Source organism: Bufo bufo, chromosome 7, assembly GCF_905171765.1.
Source record: "Bufo bufo chromosome 7, aBufBuf1.1, whole genome shotgun sequence".
Classification (NCBI taxonomy): Eukaryota; Metazoa; Chordata; class Amphibia; order Anura; family Bufonidae; genus Bufo; species Bufo bufo.
Window position 1 is genome coordinate 160,482,938 of NC_053395.1, and position 20,402 is coordinate 160,503,339.

A 20,402-nucleotide genomic window follows, 5' to 3' on the forward strand; every position below is an offset into this window, starting at 1 on the left:
AGTGTATAGTGTAAGTGATGCAGAGTCAAATTATGTAATTTTTATATTCATACTGACTTGCCTTCCGAAGCTGTGCTCCTCCAAACCAGCAGTAAAATGTATTGAGAAGACTCCTTCTTGAGTCCCCTCCATTATATGCTTGCTCTCAATGCATTTTACTGCCAGTTTGTCAGAGCATGGCGTGGAAATGCAAGTGAGTATGTAGATCCAAAATTACATAACTGGTCACTTACTCTACACACCGCCAGTTTTGGGGGTGCTACAGAGCTGACAGATTATCTTTAAATTGCGACAATCTGCACTAAACGTAGGCACAAAATGTTGATGCACCAGATTTATAATCCAGTATGAGCCATAGTGGTACATTTGCCAATGCCTGGTCTAATTTTATGCTCTTTAAATATTCTATAAAGTCGGAAACCTGACCTTATGTTATCGCTGAAACGCCCCGAGCACTTCAGAGTAAACCCTAGCTCTCTGCTATAAGGGGTCCTGTCAGGATTTCATGCTGCTCGTAGTTTGAGCACCATGAGAGGTTCTCTTTGATTTGTAAACCAATGGTCAGTGTTACGCTGCGTAGAATGTCTTGTCGGATGTTTTCAGCAATTGCGATTTTTTTTCTATTTTTTATTTTTGCAAAAGTATTAGGGTTTCACAAGAACGCAGCTGTTCCTAATCCTATGATCTGGAAATGGGTGATGGCCTAAGCTCACAAAATCTAGGACAGAAGATAATTTTAGCTTGGTTTCCGTCTTACAGGAGACAATCACTGATTGCTGTTACAAATGGTGTGTGTATTTTTGTTAATGGTTGTCTCAAAAGACAACCCCTCTTCAGAAAAAAGCCGGTGGACCAACTTCTTAAACCTCTGGCAAGCATCCAGTGTTGCTGGGGGAAGCCCAACAGACCACATTGGCTCTTAATTGGGTCCATTGGGGTTCTATTGTATGGTACTTTCTTTCATTTTGACAGCAAGAACAAAACCAGTTGGTAGTTTACACATTAGCCTCAGTATTATTATAATTTTTTATTTATTTATTTTCTTTTATCTTAAACTCATGACTTCTAATTATTCGTTTTTCAGGACTCTGAATTTCCTCCGGACAACAGAGTGAACCCTCTTCTGGCTCAACTTAAAGGGAAGAGCAGCCATCTCCTTAAAACAAGTGGATACAGTTTAAGCAACACCCTGAAAGCACATGAACTAGCCGTGAGCTGGTAGGAATATTTCATTTGTAGAAATTGTAAGGAGACAGAAGCCTTTACTAGGGGCTACGGCGAATGCTCGTCTTACAGTGGGTTATTTTCTATGCATTCACTGTATCTGGTGCATGGACTCCTAATGTTCAGCTTTGTTTGGACACTAGGTGGCAGCAGAGGCACTGGTAATTCTCGTCAGCCTAGGCAATACTGTGCAACGTACTTATGAGAATAACCACAAATAAATATTTATTTACATTAAATTTTAATATGATTATACTGTACATCAGCAGCGCATACTGATACAGCTGCTGGTGTGCGAATGCACCGAGATCACAGAAAACCCTCTTTATCTGCTTGGCGCACAGAATAATTTGGTATACTTGAAACGTTCTATACCATATATGTTTTCTGCTTTAAAAAAAAATAAAAATTAAATGTGCAAAAACATACATATCAGTGTATAATGGTCAAAATAATAGAATCTGTTAAATGTATCGGTAGAAGAAGAAAAGTGAAATAATTTGTTCACAGTAGTTGAAGGAATATTTGATCATTTACCATTTCTGGTTAAGCTCGGATTGGTTAATGGTTGTTGGTATGGTGTTGATTTAGAGGGTGATATTGCCATTGTGCCCAATTTGCTCCAGCATTTCACTTTCGGGGTATGTTCTACAATTGTACGTGTTTCTTTACTCTCGCCTGAGAACAATGCACGTATGACTTTGCAAAGCCACATTTGTTTTCCTTGTTTAACCCTTTCCCCATAAGTGCTTTGATTGGGGAGAGGGGCATTGATTCTTGTACCCTGCAAACATTTTTTCTTTTGGTCTTCCTAAGAGGATCTATTTCAGTCATTTTGGTAATCTGTGTCTGTTACTCCTTGGTTTAGTAGCATAAATGGTTATCAGAGCTCTGAAAAAGGTGTACATTGTTTTCTTTTCATGGAAATCGTCAAGCTTTGTGCACCCAGCCCCAGGACTGGAGTAATGTGGCCCCCACAGGCTTCGATACCAGACTGTAGCCTGTAATAGTGCGGTAGTAACCCTTCTAGGATAGACTACCTAATATGACATGCATTACAACATTGCACAATTTCTTGGTGTCTACCTACTGTCCACCTCACCTATTAAAACTTCTATACTTTTAGCATCTAAAAATTAAAAATTTCTCCCACTAGAAAAATAAAAGTTCTGGAAACTCTCCCCGTCTCTCTATATATTATGTCTGCTACAAGACTAGACCTTAAGCGCAATGGACAAATCCAATAAAATTTCAAATTTTTTCCATCAATTAAAATAATACAGCATGGTAACCAGTGTGCTAGAATCCATTACGCATTTCGGATTACAACGTCCTTATTCACAGCTATAGTCTAAGGATGCTGTAATCCAAAACGCATAAGCGTTTGCTCACCATCCAGTTGCCATTTGTGCACGTGGGACCCCGAGGGGGTAGGCAGGTGACTTTCAATGGTGTTCAAGACTGATCCGTCATGGCTATAGAAGACCTCATACAACCGGATCCGTTCATGACGGATGCATGCGGTTGTATTATTGTAACAGATCCGCAAAAACCGCTAGTGTGAAAGAACCCTAAGCTGTATTTGTAAAATGCCTGGTTCTTGCCGTGGTGGAGGGTGATCTCTCATGTATATTGACATGGTTATGTAGGTTCATCTGTGACACCCGTTTCTGATGTGCTCACGCTAGTAATAATAAGACTTGCAGAGATCAGAACGACATTAAATATTTCTTGGCTGGTTGAAGAAAGCATCTAAAAATCCTGTGAGGGGGGAAAAAAAAGTGAAAAACATCTCCAAGAAAAAAGTTTTTGCAGTGTAACATTTGACATTTCTTAAAGCGTGTTGGAGTATGATTTCCTCAGACTGCTCAACATCTAAGAGCATTACATTTTTTTGGACTCTGCAAACACCATTAACGGAAACTTGTGGTTTGTCTCAGCATCTGCTGTTTGGGGAGCGGGTATCTAAGAAGTAATTTGAACGTGCTTCCTCTGTGTTGGGTGCGTTTCCTTTCTTTCCCTTTGCACTTTCTTCTTGTCGACACCTGTTGCAGAAGCTTAGAGTTTATTGCCTCCTAATGAGATTTTCTGTCAGGATCAGAAGATGCCGCAACTATGTTCCACCAGGCATTTGAGCACAAAGCAGCAGACTGTGGAGCGCCAGCACCATGCGGACTATTCAGTACGATGCTGATTAACACAACCTTTGGTATTACGCTCCGCTTAAAGATTTTCATGTCTGACTGCAGAATATGTATAACACCAATATGTTCAGATGCTGCCGCCATCAACACCGCATCTGCCTGCCTTAAGACAACATCTAAGCCCTTCATGATTGGCATATTTTATTTTATTTTGTTTTATTATCTTGCAGTCAGACAAAAAGGTGAATAGCAAAGTGTTCTTTCCTTCCAAGAAGTTTCTTCCAGCTTGCAGTATGCATCCATTAAAGGCACATCAATAGGAAATCCCATAAATCTGTGATCCTTGGTTGTCAATTGCTTGGATTCCCACCTTTTTGTCCATAACTATATACTTTTTCTTTTCATATTTCTTTGATTTTACTCTGCACAGTGTACCCAAAATTCTTCTGTTGCAGAACCAATAACATGCAATGTTTGCATTTTTTGGCGGACGGATGCGTACCCATTCACTTCAATGAGGCTGCAAAAAATGCGGACAGCACACTATAGGCTGTCCACATCCATATGTGCATTCTCTTACACCCGCAAAAATATAGAACATGTCCTATTCTTGTCCGCTCTATAGACAAGGATTGGACTGTGTTTTTATGGGCCGGACGTTTCGTTCCGCAAAATGCGGAAGGCACACAGCCAGTAACCATGTTTTGCAGATCCGTAATTTGCGGGCAGAAAAAACGGACACGTTTGTGTGCATGAGCACTTAGGCTATGGTCTGCTGGTGCAGCCGGCTACATACCTACAAGCCACGCCCACCCTCGCCAGCCAGCGGTCGTATTATTTTGCGGTAAAACAGTCTGGCCAATGGCTGCTGCACGTGGGCGTGGCTTGGCCACATGCAACAAGTTGGGCCATACCCTTTGTAGGTAAAGCTGCAAAGGATATTACATTATTAATGTTTGTATCCACCATTTGCTTTTCCAGAATTTGGTTAAGGACTTCAATTTCAATACAATATTGTGACATGCAAGAAAACTCTTGACAGGCTGCAGTTTACATCTCAACCACTAGGTGGCCACACACAGACTTACGGTATATAGAATATCTTGTGACGTAAGGAAGGGAAGGTAATTTGTCTCCCTGCATGCAAGATACTAGTAAGATCTTCCTTTAACAACTACAGTAGCCTGCTTGTCGTCTTTATATTTAGTAGCTGCAAACCTTTCCTAACCTAGTCCTTAACTGGATTTAAATGTTTCACTTCAGCAAATGACATTTATCATTTAGAGGAAGTTAATACAAGCCACTTACTAATGTATTGTGATGATCCATATTGCTTCCTTTGCTGGCTGGATTGATTTTTCCATCACATTGTACACTGCTCGTTTCCATGCTTACGGCCACCCTGCAATCCAGCAGCGGTGGTCGTGCTTGCATACTTGTTTGTATTAACTTCATGTACCGTACATAATAAATGCAATTTGCTGAAGTGAGAAAACCCTTTTAATAGCAGCACAAGTTTCCTATTCTGGACTCTGGAAGATCCATCTGCACTAAAATATTGCATAAAAGATTAAGATTGATTTTCAGCCTATTTATTCACTGACAGAAGGCAGAGAACATTATACAATGAATTACCGTTTTTTGCATAGCTATAGGGGGTGCAGAGGTAGCAGTCGCTAACGGGCCCAGGAGCCTGAGGGGGCCCAAAGACCCTTGTGGTGCATAAGAAGACACCAGTATTATAGAAAGTGCATGCTGGTCACGTTACACCTCTGGCTCAAGGGAAGGGGGTTAAATCAAGAATATGGCATGGGGGCAGGGGTGCCGTTTCAATTTTTGCCTCAGGCAGCACGAAGGCCTTGTGCTTCCTGCACCTGGCCACAAAGCACTGAGAGAAGGGGGGCCCCAAGCTCTTGCACCAGGGCCCAGGAGCCATTAGCTACGCCCCTGAGGCTGGACAACTCCATTAAAGACTATGTAAAGCCTTGCAACCAGTTGCAGTAACTGCTCTGAATTTATAGTCTTTAATAAAAAAAAAAATGATCCAAACTTGCCATTTTGTGTCCACAGCTCCTATGCAGATTTATGTGTCTCCATGCCTACAGACTACAAACCTCTCCTGTGTAGTCTGATCCTCCATGTGCTGTCCTCATCCATTGCTCCATGCCGTGGCCCCGCACAAAAAAATACAACATGCCCTATTCTTGTCTGTTTTGTGGACAAGAATAGGCATTTTTTATAACGGGCCATCCGTTCTGTTCCGCAAATTGTGGAACGCACGTGGCGGCATCCGTGTTTTGCAGATCCACAATTTACGGTTGCATGCAAGTAGCCTAAGTTTGTGGATTAGACTCAACCTTTCAAGTATGGGAGTCAGAAAAAAAATGGAACGCACACGAAAGCCATCAGTGTGCTATCAGTTTGTCCATTTATTTGCGGGCAGAAAATCGGACGCAGTCACCTTAGGCTAGTTTCACACTATTGTTAAAACCATCCAGTAAGTAGTTCCAGCGGGGAATAGCCTGCCGGACTTCATCATATCCAACATAGCCGGATTTTGCCTTTTCCCCGCCAGAGCCCATTGACTATATTAGAACCTGGCAGGGATCAAGCCTGTATCCGGCATGAGTTTCGGGATTCTGCCGGTCAAAAAGCACAGTTTTTTGTCTGGCCAAATCCTGGTACTCCTGCCTAGAAATAGGCCAGATCCCTGCCAGGTCCCATTATAGTTAATGGGGCCTGGTGGTGGTCTGGCGGATTTGCAGCTTTGCCGGATACAATAATCTCCGTCAGGCTATTCCTCCGCCGGAACTTCCTGCCGGATGGTGTGAAACTAGCCTAAGACATGCTTGAGGGCCAATTCCAAATCAGCTTCCATCTATACATAATACATGATAAATTCATGCAGACTATTTAGGATTCAAGAGCGTCGTGGGCATGAGAAAGGATACGCACATTTTGCTTTTGCCTGGTCATGTTCTTCCAAGGTGTGTACATCTGATATCATCAGCAGACTCAAGTAATATATCTTTCCAGCGTTCTGTTTCATTCCCTGTCATGTCCGTCATTCGTGGTGTCTGTAAAAGCAGCGCTTCGAGAGGGGGCAATTTCCTGAAGTATCCAAAGAAGTCAGGCCCACGGGGAAATTTCTAGCTGTCGCAGTGTACAGATTTGAAGAGCATTTTGTCGGAAAAGTGAATATCACACGATTTGATTGGGTTCCCAATTCTTTTCTGCTGCTGCAGAGTACCCTGTAATTACCTCGCATGGGAAGAGGAACATCTGTTCATGTACACTGTATCAGTATGAAGAGGAGAGGAAAAAAGCAAATAGAAAGGATTTATTGGGATTAACAGAGCTTTACTGGTGGGCTCAATGGACCTTTTTTATCCTTCGTTTTAGAGAAGGATTAGGCCACCATTATATCTAATTATTCCAAGTAACACAATGCACCAGATGCTCAATGCAGACCTTATTCCAGTGGATAAGCCTGCAGAATCATGAAAGCCAATGGGAAATACTAGTACTAATCTAGTATACCAGGTATTTGTAAAATATCGTTGCTTGTATCACTCAAGCACTTCAGCGTAAATATATCTGGTAGAGTGTCAGTATGAACGCTACAGTAGATAATGAACTAGGATGCCAGGAAATAAGCACTTAGAGTGACGTAAAGGCAAAATGCATGGGTGGCAGATGATGAACTGGACCACTAGCCATGCAGTAACTATAGCCATAGCAACCTTAAGTTGTGGGGAGGGGGCTCTATCAGGTGCAAGAACAATACACCTTTATGTTGGCTTTTTGCTGTATATTGTTTTTTTTATTTGTTTTTTTATATAGAAGAGTCTGTCACCAGGTTTTCATGTTTGAAACTGGTCATATAGCGTTATTTTGCACATACACAGGAATAAAACCGTTCCTTTGATGTATTTGTCCCATGTAGAGAAGCTACAAAAACGAGGTTATCAACTTATGCATATTAGGTCTCGCAGATGCCCAGTGGGCGGCGTCATGGCTGTAAGTGGCCAGGGGCGGCGTTATGGCTGTAAGTGCCCAGGCCTGTCGCCGATGTGCACTCCTAACCCCTCCCCATTGTATCCTCTGGTTCGCACTGTAATGATCTTGCGCCGTCCTCTTCAGTTCTCGTAGGCACACTTCACCGCCAGGCTCAGGCATGCGCAGTGCTCTGCCCACTATGGGCAGAGGCACGGACATGTGCATTGCTCATGCGCTGGTTAATGCTGTGGCTCACTGTCAAAGTAAGCCAACCAGTATAGTGTCAGAGAAAAATGTCTATCCCTGCCCCACATTTATCATCCACCCTGAGCCCCATTGATAAACCTGATGAAGGTCTAGACAGCCTTATAATTGGTACGAAACAAAGAGTTCCAGCCTCCGATGATTCACACAGTTGCTTTGTCTTTATTGAATTCCATGGTATGAATACATGCAGTGTACACCTCCACCCACCGCCGTAGCAGGTTAACCTGTTTCGAACTTCTCTCAGTTCTTAGTCATAACCTAGTAGAGTGCTCGTGGTGACGAAACACTCCACTAGGTTATGACTAAGAACTGACAGACGTTCGAAACATGTTAACCTGCTACGGCGGTGGGTGGATGTATTCATACCATGAAATTCAATAATGACAAAGCAACTGTGTGAATGATCGGATGCTGGAACTCTTTGTTTCTTATTAATTATAAGGCTGTCTAGACCTTCATCAGTTTTATCACTGGGGCTCAGGGTGGATGATAAATGTGGGGCAGGGATAGACAAATAATCTGATCCACTGTCTTAGAAGAAAACTGATTGACACTTGGAAAATGATGGGCTATTAATGATTGGGTAACGAGGCCTAGGAGCCCTAATTTTGACGTTTTCTGAGCATATAAAGCCAATGCCAGATTACCACTGCAGCAGGGATAATGGCAAACGATTAATTTTAAAGGTAAGAATATTTTTTTACTTTGGTGTTTTATACTGTTTGGTATTTTATATTGTCCGTTATTGGTCATAAAGTAAATCCGAGACAATGAGAGAGGAGTAGAGTGAATCATATTATGATCTCTTCACCTCAGCCTTTAGGTGAGACTCATGCTGTGAGAAAGGAGGGGGAACAATGGTGAGTAGATATCTGATTGCATGAGAGCGAACAGCACAGCACTATAATCTCATCAGGAAGAGACTACCTACTCTACATGCACAGGTAGTGGGAATGAAAGAGACCCCATTATAGACAATATTTCTGGCTGCCCTACATGTCAGGAATCTAATAAAAAGTACTCTGTAAAAAATGTATGTGTGTTAAAGAGTTGCCGGTGTTTTTCCGTAACGTGCCCAGGTTTTTTGCCGAGATGACTGAGGGATATCACAGATACGAATAAAAAAATGATCATCTCATCCAAAAGGTACAATAACTGGTCATTCCCACAACCATGTGTGTCGGATACGGATCCGTTCATTTCAATGGAGCCGCAAAACATGCAGACTACGCACCGTGTACTGTCCGCATCTGCAAGTCTGTTCAGGCCTATTCATACCTATTGGTGCAGTTTTGTAGTAGTGAAGTGATTTGGTACAACGTGCACAAGGTGCCTTCCCACTCAACCTCATATCTTTCCTCACCCATTACTTCATCAGTGCAGCAGACATCCCTAGACACTTTAGGGGTCATTTATTAAGACCGGCGTTTTAGATGCCAGTCTTAATAACCCTGGCTGGCACTTATTCTGCCTAAGTTATGTAGAGGTGCCAGCCTCTGCATAACTTAGGCACAACCCCATGCCGGCCTAAATCTATGCCAGCTCGCCTAAAACAGGTGTAGAAAATGATAAATGAATCCCTTTATACCCAGTCATGTCCCCATGGACGTAGCTATTGGGGGAGAAAAGGTAGAATTCCCATTTCACATTCAGTTACTGAATTCTGGTGGAGCCTATAGGCCCCTCTGACACATGATAAACTAGTATTCTACATGGCACATGGTGGGTGGAGACCCTTTTAGAAATTCTGCATGAAGACCAGAAGCTTCGAGTTAGCCCCTGTTTTTCACAGCTCATAAATCCAATGTCTTAAAAGCAATACAACTTGAAAAAGGCTTAATGCCATCAGGATTTGTGGCTCAATTATCTGGCAATCATATTTTTCTCAAAGGTGGTTTAGTAATCTGTACTTTATGATTCTTTTTTTGCTATTAGAGAAATTATCTCTCTGTGTTACAGATTCCTGACAAACCTATGATAGTCTTGTGGTTATGCAGAGAAACCCACCTAAGCAAGCAGAGCAGCAGTGAGGAGGAAGAGCACAGCAGCCTAAACCAATAGCGAGGCAGGGGGTGTGTCTCAGACTACCACAGACTCCCTGTAGGCACTGTAGCTAAGCTGTAGTCACAGATCACACAGGTCTCTAAAGAGATGAGCTAAAAAGCAGTAAGGCAGCGAGAAGTGAGGAAAACAAATAGCAGGTACATACTTTATACCTTTTATCTTTACTTTAAAGGGATTCTGTCACCAGTTTATGCCACCATTTAAGGGCAGCATAAACTGATGACGGAGACCCTGAATGAAACTGGGTCCTTTTTGTTTTTTTGTATCCAGTCATTTAAAAAAGAAAACTTCCAGCGTGAGCTAAGCTCTCAAGTCACAATATTTATGAGCTGCGGCTGCCCTCACCCACCCACAGAGGATTGACGGCCCTATTCATTTATTGTGTATAGGATGAAAGCAGCCAGACTTTTACTAAAGGCATGAGGAGCCAGGAGCTCACAACTAATCTGAATTTCCTCGCACTTCGTGGTATTGAATCAGTTTTTTCTTAACATAGCGCCTACATGTGTTGCAAAGTAAAAGTAAGAAGCCTGGGAAAGCAAGATCACCCAGAATGCTGTGCAGTCAGCCAATCAGCAGCTAGCCACCCCCTGTGAGATCACAGCCCTTTAAAAGCCTCATCCCGCTCGGTCTCCGCCATTTCACTGTGAGCTGAGCATAGGGAGAGAAGTGACAAGTGCTAGGGACAGTGTTGATAAAAGCTTTTTCATTGTGGAATATTGGATAAGGAGACTGCAGGGACAGTGTAGGGAGAGTTTTTACGCACTGTAGGGAGAGCATAGGAAGACTGCAGGGACAGAGCTATGTACAGGAACAGTGTTCACCTTGTTTAAAAGATAAGCAATTCTATTAGGCGTTTATTCTCAAATTAGGGTGAATAACCGGTCTACTTTTACTGTTAGTGGGGTGTCCACATTGACACTGAATAACGTATTTTACATATACAGTTAGTGTTACAGTACAGTATGCCCAACAGACAGTTGCCAAAACCCTCCAAAGGAATGGGCAGTGGCAAAAATGTTTCTGGAGCCAGTAGAAGTAGCAACAGAAGAAGGGGGGCAGGGTAGCGGTAGCACCAGCAACAGGCCACAGCTGCCCCTGTCATCCAGTGGTCGTGTTTTTTTTATTTTGGTTTAGCTAGGGGTTAGCTAGGACTGTTGGTGGCCTGCACGGCAATGCACACGTAGATATACTGTATGAGACCTGCCTGTCATACTGACGCACTGTAACTGTTTTACTACCACAGTGGACTAGCTATACATTATAAAATATTAAATATAAAAAAATATAAAATAATGTGACGCACAGGATGAGCCTGAGATCAAAAGAGGTGCTCTCAGTAGATTCACCCAATCTATTCAGTAAAGTGACAATGTGAACAAAAAGTACACTGGGCACTCTCAGATATCGCGACCAATATTGAATTTATTATATATAATAATGAAAATAAGTGCTACCCTATGATGAAGGGTACTGGGCACAGTTAAAAATCACAAGAAAAGTCGAGGACATAAACACTGAGGAAGGGGTTATCTAATACCCCAAAACGCGTCTGGTTCAAACCCCCCAAAGGATCACTTGCCAAGTGTAATGGAATATTAATATAAGATTGCCCGTCCAATACGTCTGCCGCGCAGTAGGTGATTTAAAGCTTGTCAAAGTAAAGATCATGCAAAACTATCGAGGTCCATGTGCAAACAAGCCGCCGGCGTGGGGATCTAGACGGAAGAAATTCGGATAACTCGTAAGACTACGGTCGATTGTATCGAAAGACCAACGTCTAGCGTATGGGCATTCGTTTCATCGAATGGTAAGACTGTTCGATTTTTGTATGCCGGCTTATATGTGTTGGGAACACACAGCTAAGTGTTTCAGCGGGACGCCGCTGAGAATCCAGTATAGCGGGACGCCGCTAGGACAATCTTTGGGCGAATAGCTTATTATAAGCTGTATTTGAGTTCCAAGTGACTAACCTTGTTCTTCCAAAGTGATTCATATGGGATTTAGACTTTTATCTTCATGTTCTAAAGTTTGGATCGAATACTATCGATCTTTCCGATTCGAATGTTACATATTTTACACCTATGAATGCTGCCATTGAATGCTGATACAGTTCGAAAACTAATATAGGCATTTTATTTAGCGACTTTACTTAGCGTTTCTTTATCGAATATTTTATTGATTTTATTGTGATTTGTTTTTGTCCTCGACTTTTCTTGTGATGTTTAACTGTGCCCAGTACCCTTCATCGTAGGGTAGCACTTATTTTCATTATTATATATAATAAATTCAATATTGGTTGCGATATCTGAGAGTGCCCAGTGTACTTTATGTTCAGACTAGCTATACATGTTGCTGCAATGCACAGTGATGTACACAGAGATACACTCTCCCTGCAGGCTGGGATCTAGCTGATTTAACGCGCTTCGTGACAAATTAATGCGGAATGTAGCAAATTTCTTGAAAGTATTCAGAGACTTGTCCGCATCAAATTTTTGAAAACTTTTACCAATGCATGACCAGCATAAAGTAACATACAGTAAAAAGACCTAATTGTACAGCGTAACGCTGTATATTCAGTATTTGGAGTCATTTGATTTGCATATTTAATGTATTACAGATGAAATTGTGCCCGTCAGGCTCGGCGGCATTGTATTTAGGGCAGTTCAGCTTCCAACAGAAATGTTAAATAACTGGGGTGAAATCTTCTATGTGTTGCTATTAATGAGTGTGAGCAGCAAACGTCAATCTTTTCTAATTTCCCCTCTCTAAATTGCAGCGTGTAATAAAGACCACACAGGATGCTTTTACCAGTTTTATTGAGCCCACGTTGTGTTTCTTTTCTGAAGCACATCCTGCGATGTAAGGCAGATCAGCATGCGCAGCTAATAGTTTTAATGGCATTTACTTAACTAGCCGTGGCTCAAAATCCCAGACCAATGTGAGCCAATTTGCTTGAAGTAAGTCTGTATTATGTTATTCTCCCAAAGGCCATTTACTACATTGGGCATAGTACGCTTTGCTGCATTGAGAATTTTGTTTCATTTCCTACTTAATTTTAGTTGTCGGCTTATCTGAGACTTATCTTAGTAGATCTAGATACTTAACGCTAGTGACAGAATCATAGAGATTGATTTGAGCATCCCTTGTTTTACTGTAATGTTTAAATAGGCCCGTGGGAGCAAGCTTTGACTATCAAATATTGCAGAATGTGCCTGCCAGCCTCTGGAGAGCTTAAAGAGGTTATGCAGGCTTATGAAAAACATGGCTGCTTTCTTCTATAAGCAGCACCATATCATTCCCTTGGTTGTTTCTGGTGTTACTGCTCAGCTCCATTGAAACAAATGTAGCTGAGCTGTGTATCACACACAACCCTGGACAACCCCTTTAAAGAACATCTGTCAGGGTCAACCCTTTTAAACCTGACATACTTTCTCATAGTGTTGACCCTACTGATTCAAATGATATCTTATTTAGGTTGCAGTGTTGCCCCATCCCAGAGAAAATTCACTATAGTTGGTATGTGAATTAAGTTGTTGGAGCGCTGAAGGGCTGTCCTCAGCCCTCAGAGCACTAGTTTGTCACTACCCCACAACTCCAGAAACTTCCCCTTTTCCTTTGATTGACAGGCCAGACGTCTTCCCTGGGCTGTGTTCCTGTGTTTGTGCTGTTGGTCTGAGTATCTGCTGTGGCATCATAAAAAGCGCAAATACCCACTGCACATGCGTTGATGGCATGAGAGTTTACCCAGAAGTGGAGACAGCTGATTTCGATGGAGGAGTCTTGCAGAAAAATTATGGAAAATAATCTACTAACACAATAGATGCAAACATTATATATGGACTAAGTCCTCATTCTGATATGATAAAATCTGAGACTCTCAGACAATATATTTTGATCAAAACACATCTGTGCCCGCCTACCAGCGCCACGGTGGGCTCAGACAAGCAAGTCCTACTCTAAACCTGTCTATGCTGTTGGGCATTTACATTCAGGAGAGCAGACTCAGCACATATAGTGTGTTGCTCCTAGTTACCTCTGTGAGCACCAATTAACCAATGAGAGGAACAGTGCGCACAGCTATATGGACCACTTAATCGAGATCACCCGAAGGAGTCTAGCAGAGCCTCCAACTGAAGCAGCAGCGTCCACTTTTGGGTGTACACTGACGTCAATGATGCATGCACAGTAGGTATCTTAGAAAGCAGCAGCAGATGCCCTACACACACTGATATTCAGTCTAAGTGTACAAATACAGGACAAGGCAACATTTCTGAACCTGTCAATTAAGGGGGAGTGTCTGGAGCTGCAGGGGTGATGATGAAAGTGCTTACAGAGCTCAGACCATCCTCTCGGTGCTCCAGCACTTCATCTGCATATTGAGAAAAAGCGAATTTTCCCTGCAACATAAGTTATCATTTGTGTTAGCAGGGTCAACTCTACCAAGCAGTATATCTGTCTGGTTTTATGGGTTGACTCAGATTTTTTAGAGTTGCCTCTGCTGACAGTTAATCTTTAAAGGGGTTATCCCATAATTGTCCAAAAAATTAAAATCAGACCTCATATAGTACATGACTATATCTTTCTAACAATCCTAGAGCCAGTCCTGCATCTCCAATGTATCCAGACCCCTCTCCATTCATTGCACTAATTGCTCTGCTACATTTATTTCTCTCTGGCAGCTCTCTCCCTGTAAAGGTGCATTCACACGACCGTATAAATGGATCCGAATCTGTACCGCAATTTTGCGTAACGGGCAGACCCATTCATTTAATTGGGGCCGCAAAAGATGCGGACAACACACCGTGTGCTGTCCGCATCCGTTGTTCCATTCCGCGGCCCCACAAAAAATATAGAGCATGTCCTATTCTTGTGCGCTACCGCGGATAAGAATAGTCATTCTCTACATAGCGCCGGCCATGTGCGGTCCGCATTGTGGACCGCAAAACACTTACGGTCGTGTGAATTTAGCCTTACTGTCACATCTTCTAACAGTAGATGTTGCTGGTGGCAGTTGTAGGATGGAATTGAGCATGTGCGACCACCTAAGCAATATGAGTGAGGTGGACAGAGAAATAAGAAAAAGAACAAACGAAGTTCAGCTATTCAGATAGATTGTATTGAATAGAAGTTTTAAAAATTTGACATATTTTTGTTGACAAAATATTGAATCAGTCATATTCAAAAATCCTTATGAAAATTACAGTGTATTCATATTTGGTGTGGGGTGTGAAAATTATTTGCAGTATGAGTGTTGTATTATGTTAGTGGTAAACCCACTGAGGCTATCTTGGGGTAAGGCGCAACATAATGATGTTATGCTAACCCGTATGTTCCTGAGTATACTGAATATCACACAGTAGCTATAAAATTATTGGTAACACAGTGGGGCACATTTACTCATCTAATAGATTTAATATTTAGGCCATGTACATTTAGACTAGACAGTCTAAAGATATATCAGATTTATCACAGTGGTTCATGCTGGGTGATAAATTTGGTGCATCTTTAGACACTTTTATACAACTTTATAGCAACTATTGGTTGGCTCACTTTGCTTCAAAATTTAGGCGCATGTAGACTCTTCTCAAATAAGACCCATTTCCCACAAAGCTGCACCCTTTCCCTCTAACTCACACTTCCTTATGGAGCAAAGTGCAAAAAGTGTCTAAAACACATAATTAGAGATGAGCGAATTTCATATTTTTTAATTTGTTCACGCTTCGTTTGGTGGTAAACGCAGAATTGCGTTATGGATTCCGTTACCACGGACCATAACGCAATTCTATGACTGAATGCATAACGGGATGCCTTTAGAGGCATTCCGTTATTCATTCCGTCATAATAGAAGTCTATGGGCTGCAAACGGATCCGTCCCGTTTCCGTTATGTATACATGATTGTATCTGAAAATTACATTGTGCAAAACCATACATACAACACTGAATTAAAAACAATCTGTGTTACAAGTACATAAAAAAAGAGAACATTTCATAGTGAGAAATTTAAAATATATAATTGATGTGTACATAAAAGGTGAAACCAAAAATAGGGATAGCCACACACAATTATCTAACATGTGATTCTACGTATTTGCATCCTCTTGCAGTAAATCAATGAAAGAGGTATCCATAAAAACTAGAAAGACCATAAACAAATAAAAAATTACCCCAAAGAAAGATTTAAAAAAGCGCAGTTTTACAGATAGGACTTGAAACTGATGGCTTCATTTAGCCCTAGTGGCATAGCATGTTCAATAGAGTAATCCATTTATTCTCCTTTTTGTAAGAGCAATTTTTTAATGTCTCCCCCCTCTGCATTCTATAATCACTCTATCTATTCCCCGTACTGGTAAGCCTTTCGGATTACACCTGTGTTTATCTTTGAAGTTTTTAGCCAAAGGTTGTAATTTGGCCAACTCCTTCACTGCAATTTATTGTGCAGATCTAATTTTACTCGCATGTTCCAAAATTCGAACTCTAAGTTCCCTGGTTGTCATACCGACATACACAAAATCACAGGGGCACGTGGTGTACTGTACAACTGCCGATGTGCGACTTGTGATATGGTGTACAATCTTAAATTGACGTGTACTTAAGGCATCATGGAACATAGTGCTTCTAGACATGTTCTGACAAGCAGTACAGTCACCACATGCAAGTGACCCCCATGGTGGACAACGGTTGCCAAAACAATTTCGTGCAGACGGTAGGACATAGTGGCTACTAGTCAAAATGTCCCCTAAATTTATTGATCTCCTCCAGGTAATCAAAGGATACCTAGACAGACAATTCTTCAAGTCATGGTCAGGCAACAAAATCGGCTAGTATTTATTAATGATAGTATGGATTTTGCTCCATTGGGAGTCAAGACATTATAAACCTTGGTTGTGAATCTGAGATCCTTATGTCCCTGTTTTTACTCACCAAAAGTAGATCACGTTAGGAATTGTTTGCCCTGAAACAACCTTTTCTGATGTCTTTTTGGTTATAGCCTCTGTCACAAAATCTATTTTGCAAATCCCATGCCTGGGTTTCAAATCTTGATTTTTATTATATAGAGTATTTCTCATTCTATGGGGTTATTGGCATCTCTTCATAAGTTGTTACCCTGGCAGACCCATTCCTGGTTGCGGGACGCGGCAGTGCATATGTGACAGTGGTGAAACAATATAAATGCCCAAACTTGCTTACAGGTGCCATGTACATGTCGAAAACTAAAATTTAGCTCAATGAATATGAACTATCTTTGTTTTAGATCTAAGAATTTAAAATAATTGTCTGAGAGAATACATAAAAAAGGGCCAGAATGGGCTAAAATTAAAGTAATATATTGCTGCCCTCACCCATCCCCCAGTTAGTCACAGTCACAAAGCACAGTGCTTCCCAATCAGGACTAGGTGGAACCCTGAGGGATTCTTAAAGTTTGGTAAATACATCCCCAGAAAACAGCAAGAACCGTCCAGTTTACAGTAGCAATGGGCAGTTGTAGCATTACTCACTTCACCACTGCCATTCTGATGCCGTTCTGGTCCCACACCTTTCTATTTACTAGTCCCGGCTTGACACACAGGAAATGGTTGGGAATTCTACTCAGCCAATCACTGGCCACGATGTTGAACTGTCTTAGCCAGTGATTGAATGAGGGGACATTTCTAGCCATTTCCTGTGTGTCAAGCTATATCCAGGAAGTAGAGATCCGCAAGAATCGGACCTGATTGGAACAGCAGGGGTCGGGGATTTGGTTAATAATAGTACTTTGCTTGATGACTGTGAGTGTGGTTGCTATATGCAAACATTGATACTATATTTTACTGTCTGTCAGGTCTAGACAAACATGATATCATACTTTATATATTAAGCTTTGAGCTATTATACTTTTAATAGAAGTTTCCTATCATTCAGCTACACCTTCACATAAAAAGGTTCAGAAAAGTCTGCTGTTATTAGCCCACATCACTATGCTCGTGAGAAGGGTTGTCAGTCTTATGGATGTCTTCATAAATATCTAGCATTATGGACTCTTCTGTGGGCATCCTTAGCAGATGTGGTTACAGCTCATAAATTGAGTAGAGATGAGTAAGGAAAGTGAGGAGTGAGACATATGTGCATAGTCATTCTTGCGTTCCAATAAAACTGCTAAGGAAAGTTGAATATTGACATTAAATTGAAGGGCCCACCTTGAACCTCTTCACCCTTGTGACCAAACCCTTGTCACCTCATATAAGACAATAAACTCCATTTCCTGATACCGGAACACATTCATCTTTCCTACGTGTTGTCAACCAGTGGCAATTTGCCAGAACCCTCTTACAGTGAATAGTCTATTGCAAGATTAGATTTGCTGATAACTGAATACCTTTTAATTAAATCTGTCAACCAATTTTCTTGAAAATTATTGACCGTCCTCTTATTCAGATTACAAATGAATTTGGTATGTTTCCAGGCCATATCTGCTGTCTTTTATCGGCACACAGTACAGTACACCTGGTTCCTATAGAAAATGTTAAGAGGTGCCTGCCGTGAGCATACATGGCAGCAGGTGTTTAGAACGTGACAGAATGCCTGCCCTTCCCCTGTGTGACCCCAATTCAATCTAATAGGGGTGTATCATGAAAGGAATATTAAAGCCTTCAATCAGGAGGGAATGAAAAGTTTGCATAGTAATCAAGGAACGTTTCATTTCCCATAATGAGTCTCATTTTCCATTAAATCAAGCCATTTAGACTTCATTCTTCCAACCATCATATTTTAGAAAATTGTTTTGTTGAGTTCAGAGTCTTTCATTCAAGATCTTCATTTATTTATCCAGCTCATCAGCACTCTTTATATCCGATGGATCATTTACAGATCAGACCAGGGAAAATAAAAATCCTTAGGGTAATCTTTAACACTTATGTTGTAAAATATGTAGACTTTAGAATAAAAAGACTGCACCGATCAGCCACAACATTAAAGGGGTTGTCCCACAGAAAATATTCTACAGTTTGCAAACCAGCACCTGGATCTGAATGATTGCATAATTGCATTAAAGGGACACTGACAGGCCAAAACAGCATATATAGTTAGATATATCACATTACAGGTCTTATACAGTCTTTTAAAAGCATATAAGTATTCCCCCTGTCCACCTTATAAAGAGCGAAATATAAAGTTTTATAACCTGCTTCTTCGGTCAGCAATCTGCCCAAGGGGCGGCGTTTCATGTGAAAATGCGCCCAGCCAGCCTTCCCAACTGCCGTTCTTAAGCCCCGCCCAGCTCATCATTATTCACTTCGCTGGGCGGCGGCTAGAACTCTCCCCAGTCCCGATCCTGCGCCTGCGCAATTCAATCCTCCGGGCTGCTCTGAACAGTGCATGGCTGAGGCTGCAGCTGCCTCGAAGACGCAGGCTGGTGTGTGTACGCAGGCGCGATCTAACGCACGGCGGGGCGCAGGCGCAGAAGATTGGGCATGAGTGATGCCCGGAGGATTGAATTGCGCAGGCGCAGGATCGGGACTGTTGGGAAGGCTGGCTGGGCGCATTTTCACATGAAACGCCGCCCCTTGGGCAGATTGCTGACCGAAGAAGCAGGTTATAAAACTTTATATTTCGCTCTTTATAAGGTGGACAGGGGGGATACTTATATGCTTTTAAAAGACTGTATAAGACCTGTAATGTGATATATCTAACTATATATGCTGTTTTGGCCTGTCAGTGTCCCTTTAATGAAAAATGTAGCATAGCCATTGAGTTATTCCCTGATATATATCTGTATAGCGCTACCTGCTGTTTTTTTTTATTTTTTATGTCCTGCTCACTGAGATGGTCGCACATGCTCAGTTTCCTCTTTCAACTGCCTCCTGAGCTGTGATAGTGAGAGAGCTCTAGCAGAAAAGACTCTGCCTTTGAGCTGCCAGCTTGATATAAATCTAGCAGAGCAATGAATGGGAGATATCTGGATCCATGTGAGGTACAGGGCTGGGTCTAGCTTTGTTAGAAAAAGTTTCTATGTCCCATATGACGTCTGATTTAAATTTTTTTACATTAGTCATGGTATAACTCCTTTAAGTGTGGGCCATAATGTATTGACGTCAACCTTGCCCATCTACAACAACACGTGATCACACAAATTAGTTGGTAATAGAGGTTTTACCTTTAATATTTGTGAGGCCATTGGCCACTGTGCGTGGGCAATATTGCAGTAACCCTGTGGAGACCCAGCCTAAAAGCATAAATATCATTGATTATCTATGACAGTGGAATCTATCAAGGATTAGAATTTAGTAGGCAGCAAGTAATCAATTATTTTTTGTTGATGTGTTGGAAGGAGTTAAAATGGGTAAATTTAAGAATCAGATCAACTTTGATAGTGGCCAAATTGTAATGGCGATTAGCAAATAAAAACTTCTCAAAATTGGTAGGTCTTGTGGGGTCTTTCTGGTATGTGTAACACCCCAGAGTTGTGTTAAGACACTCTTCTACCCCACTACAATCTCCTAAGAGCCTTTACCTTGTCATCTGATGTGATTTTACATTATGTCTTCACAACTGTGCATTATAAACCATGTTAAATGTATATTGTTGCAATTTCCATGTTCACTAGCAGGTGGCAGCAATGGTCTGGTAAGGACATAGGTTCAGTTTAGTATTTCTAAGCTGGAATAGTTCATTCCAGCTTAGCTCCCCCTCTGTGAGCAGAGTAGGCTGTGCCCACATCCTGCAGC

The 20,402-nt window shown here is 41.6% G+C and overlaps 1 protein-coding gene across 1 annotated transcript in view; it reads left to right on the forward strand.

Annotated features, from left to right (window-relative positions):
- The window catches only part of SPAG16 (sperm associated antigen 16), a 1,151,519-nt gene that overhangs the window by 202,868 nt on the left and 928,249 nt on the right, over positions 1 to 20,402 (forward strand). The window contains exon 10 of the mRNA XM_040440778.1: positions 1,085 to 1,218. Coding sequence (XP_040296712.1) covers positions 1,085 to 1,218 — 134 coding nt within the window. The remainder of the gene's footprint in view (positions 1 to 1,084; positions 1,219 to 20,402) is intronic.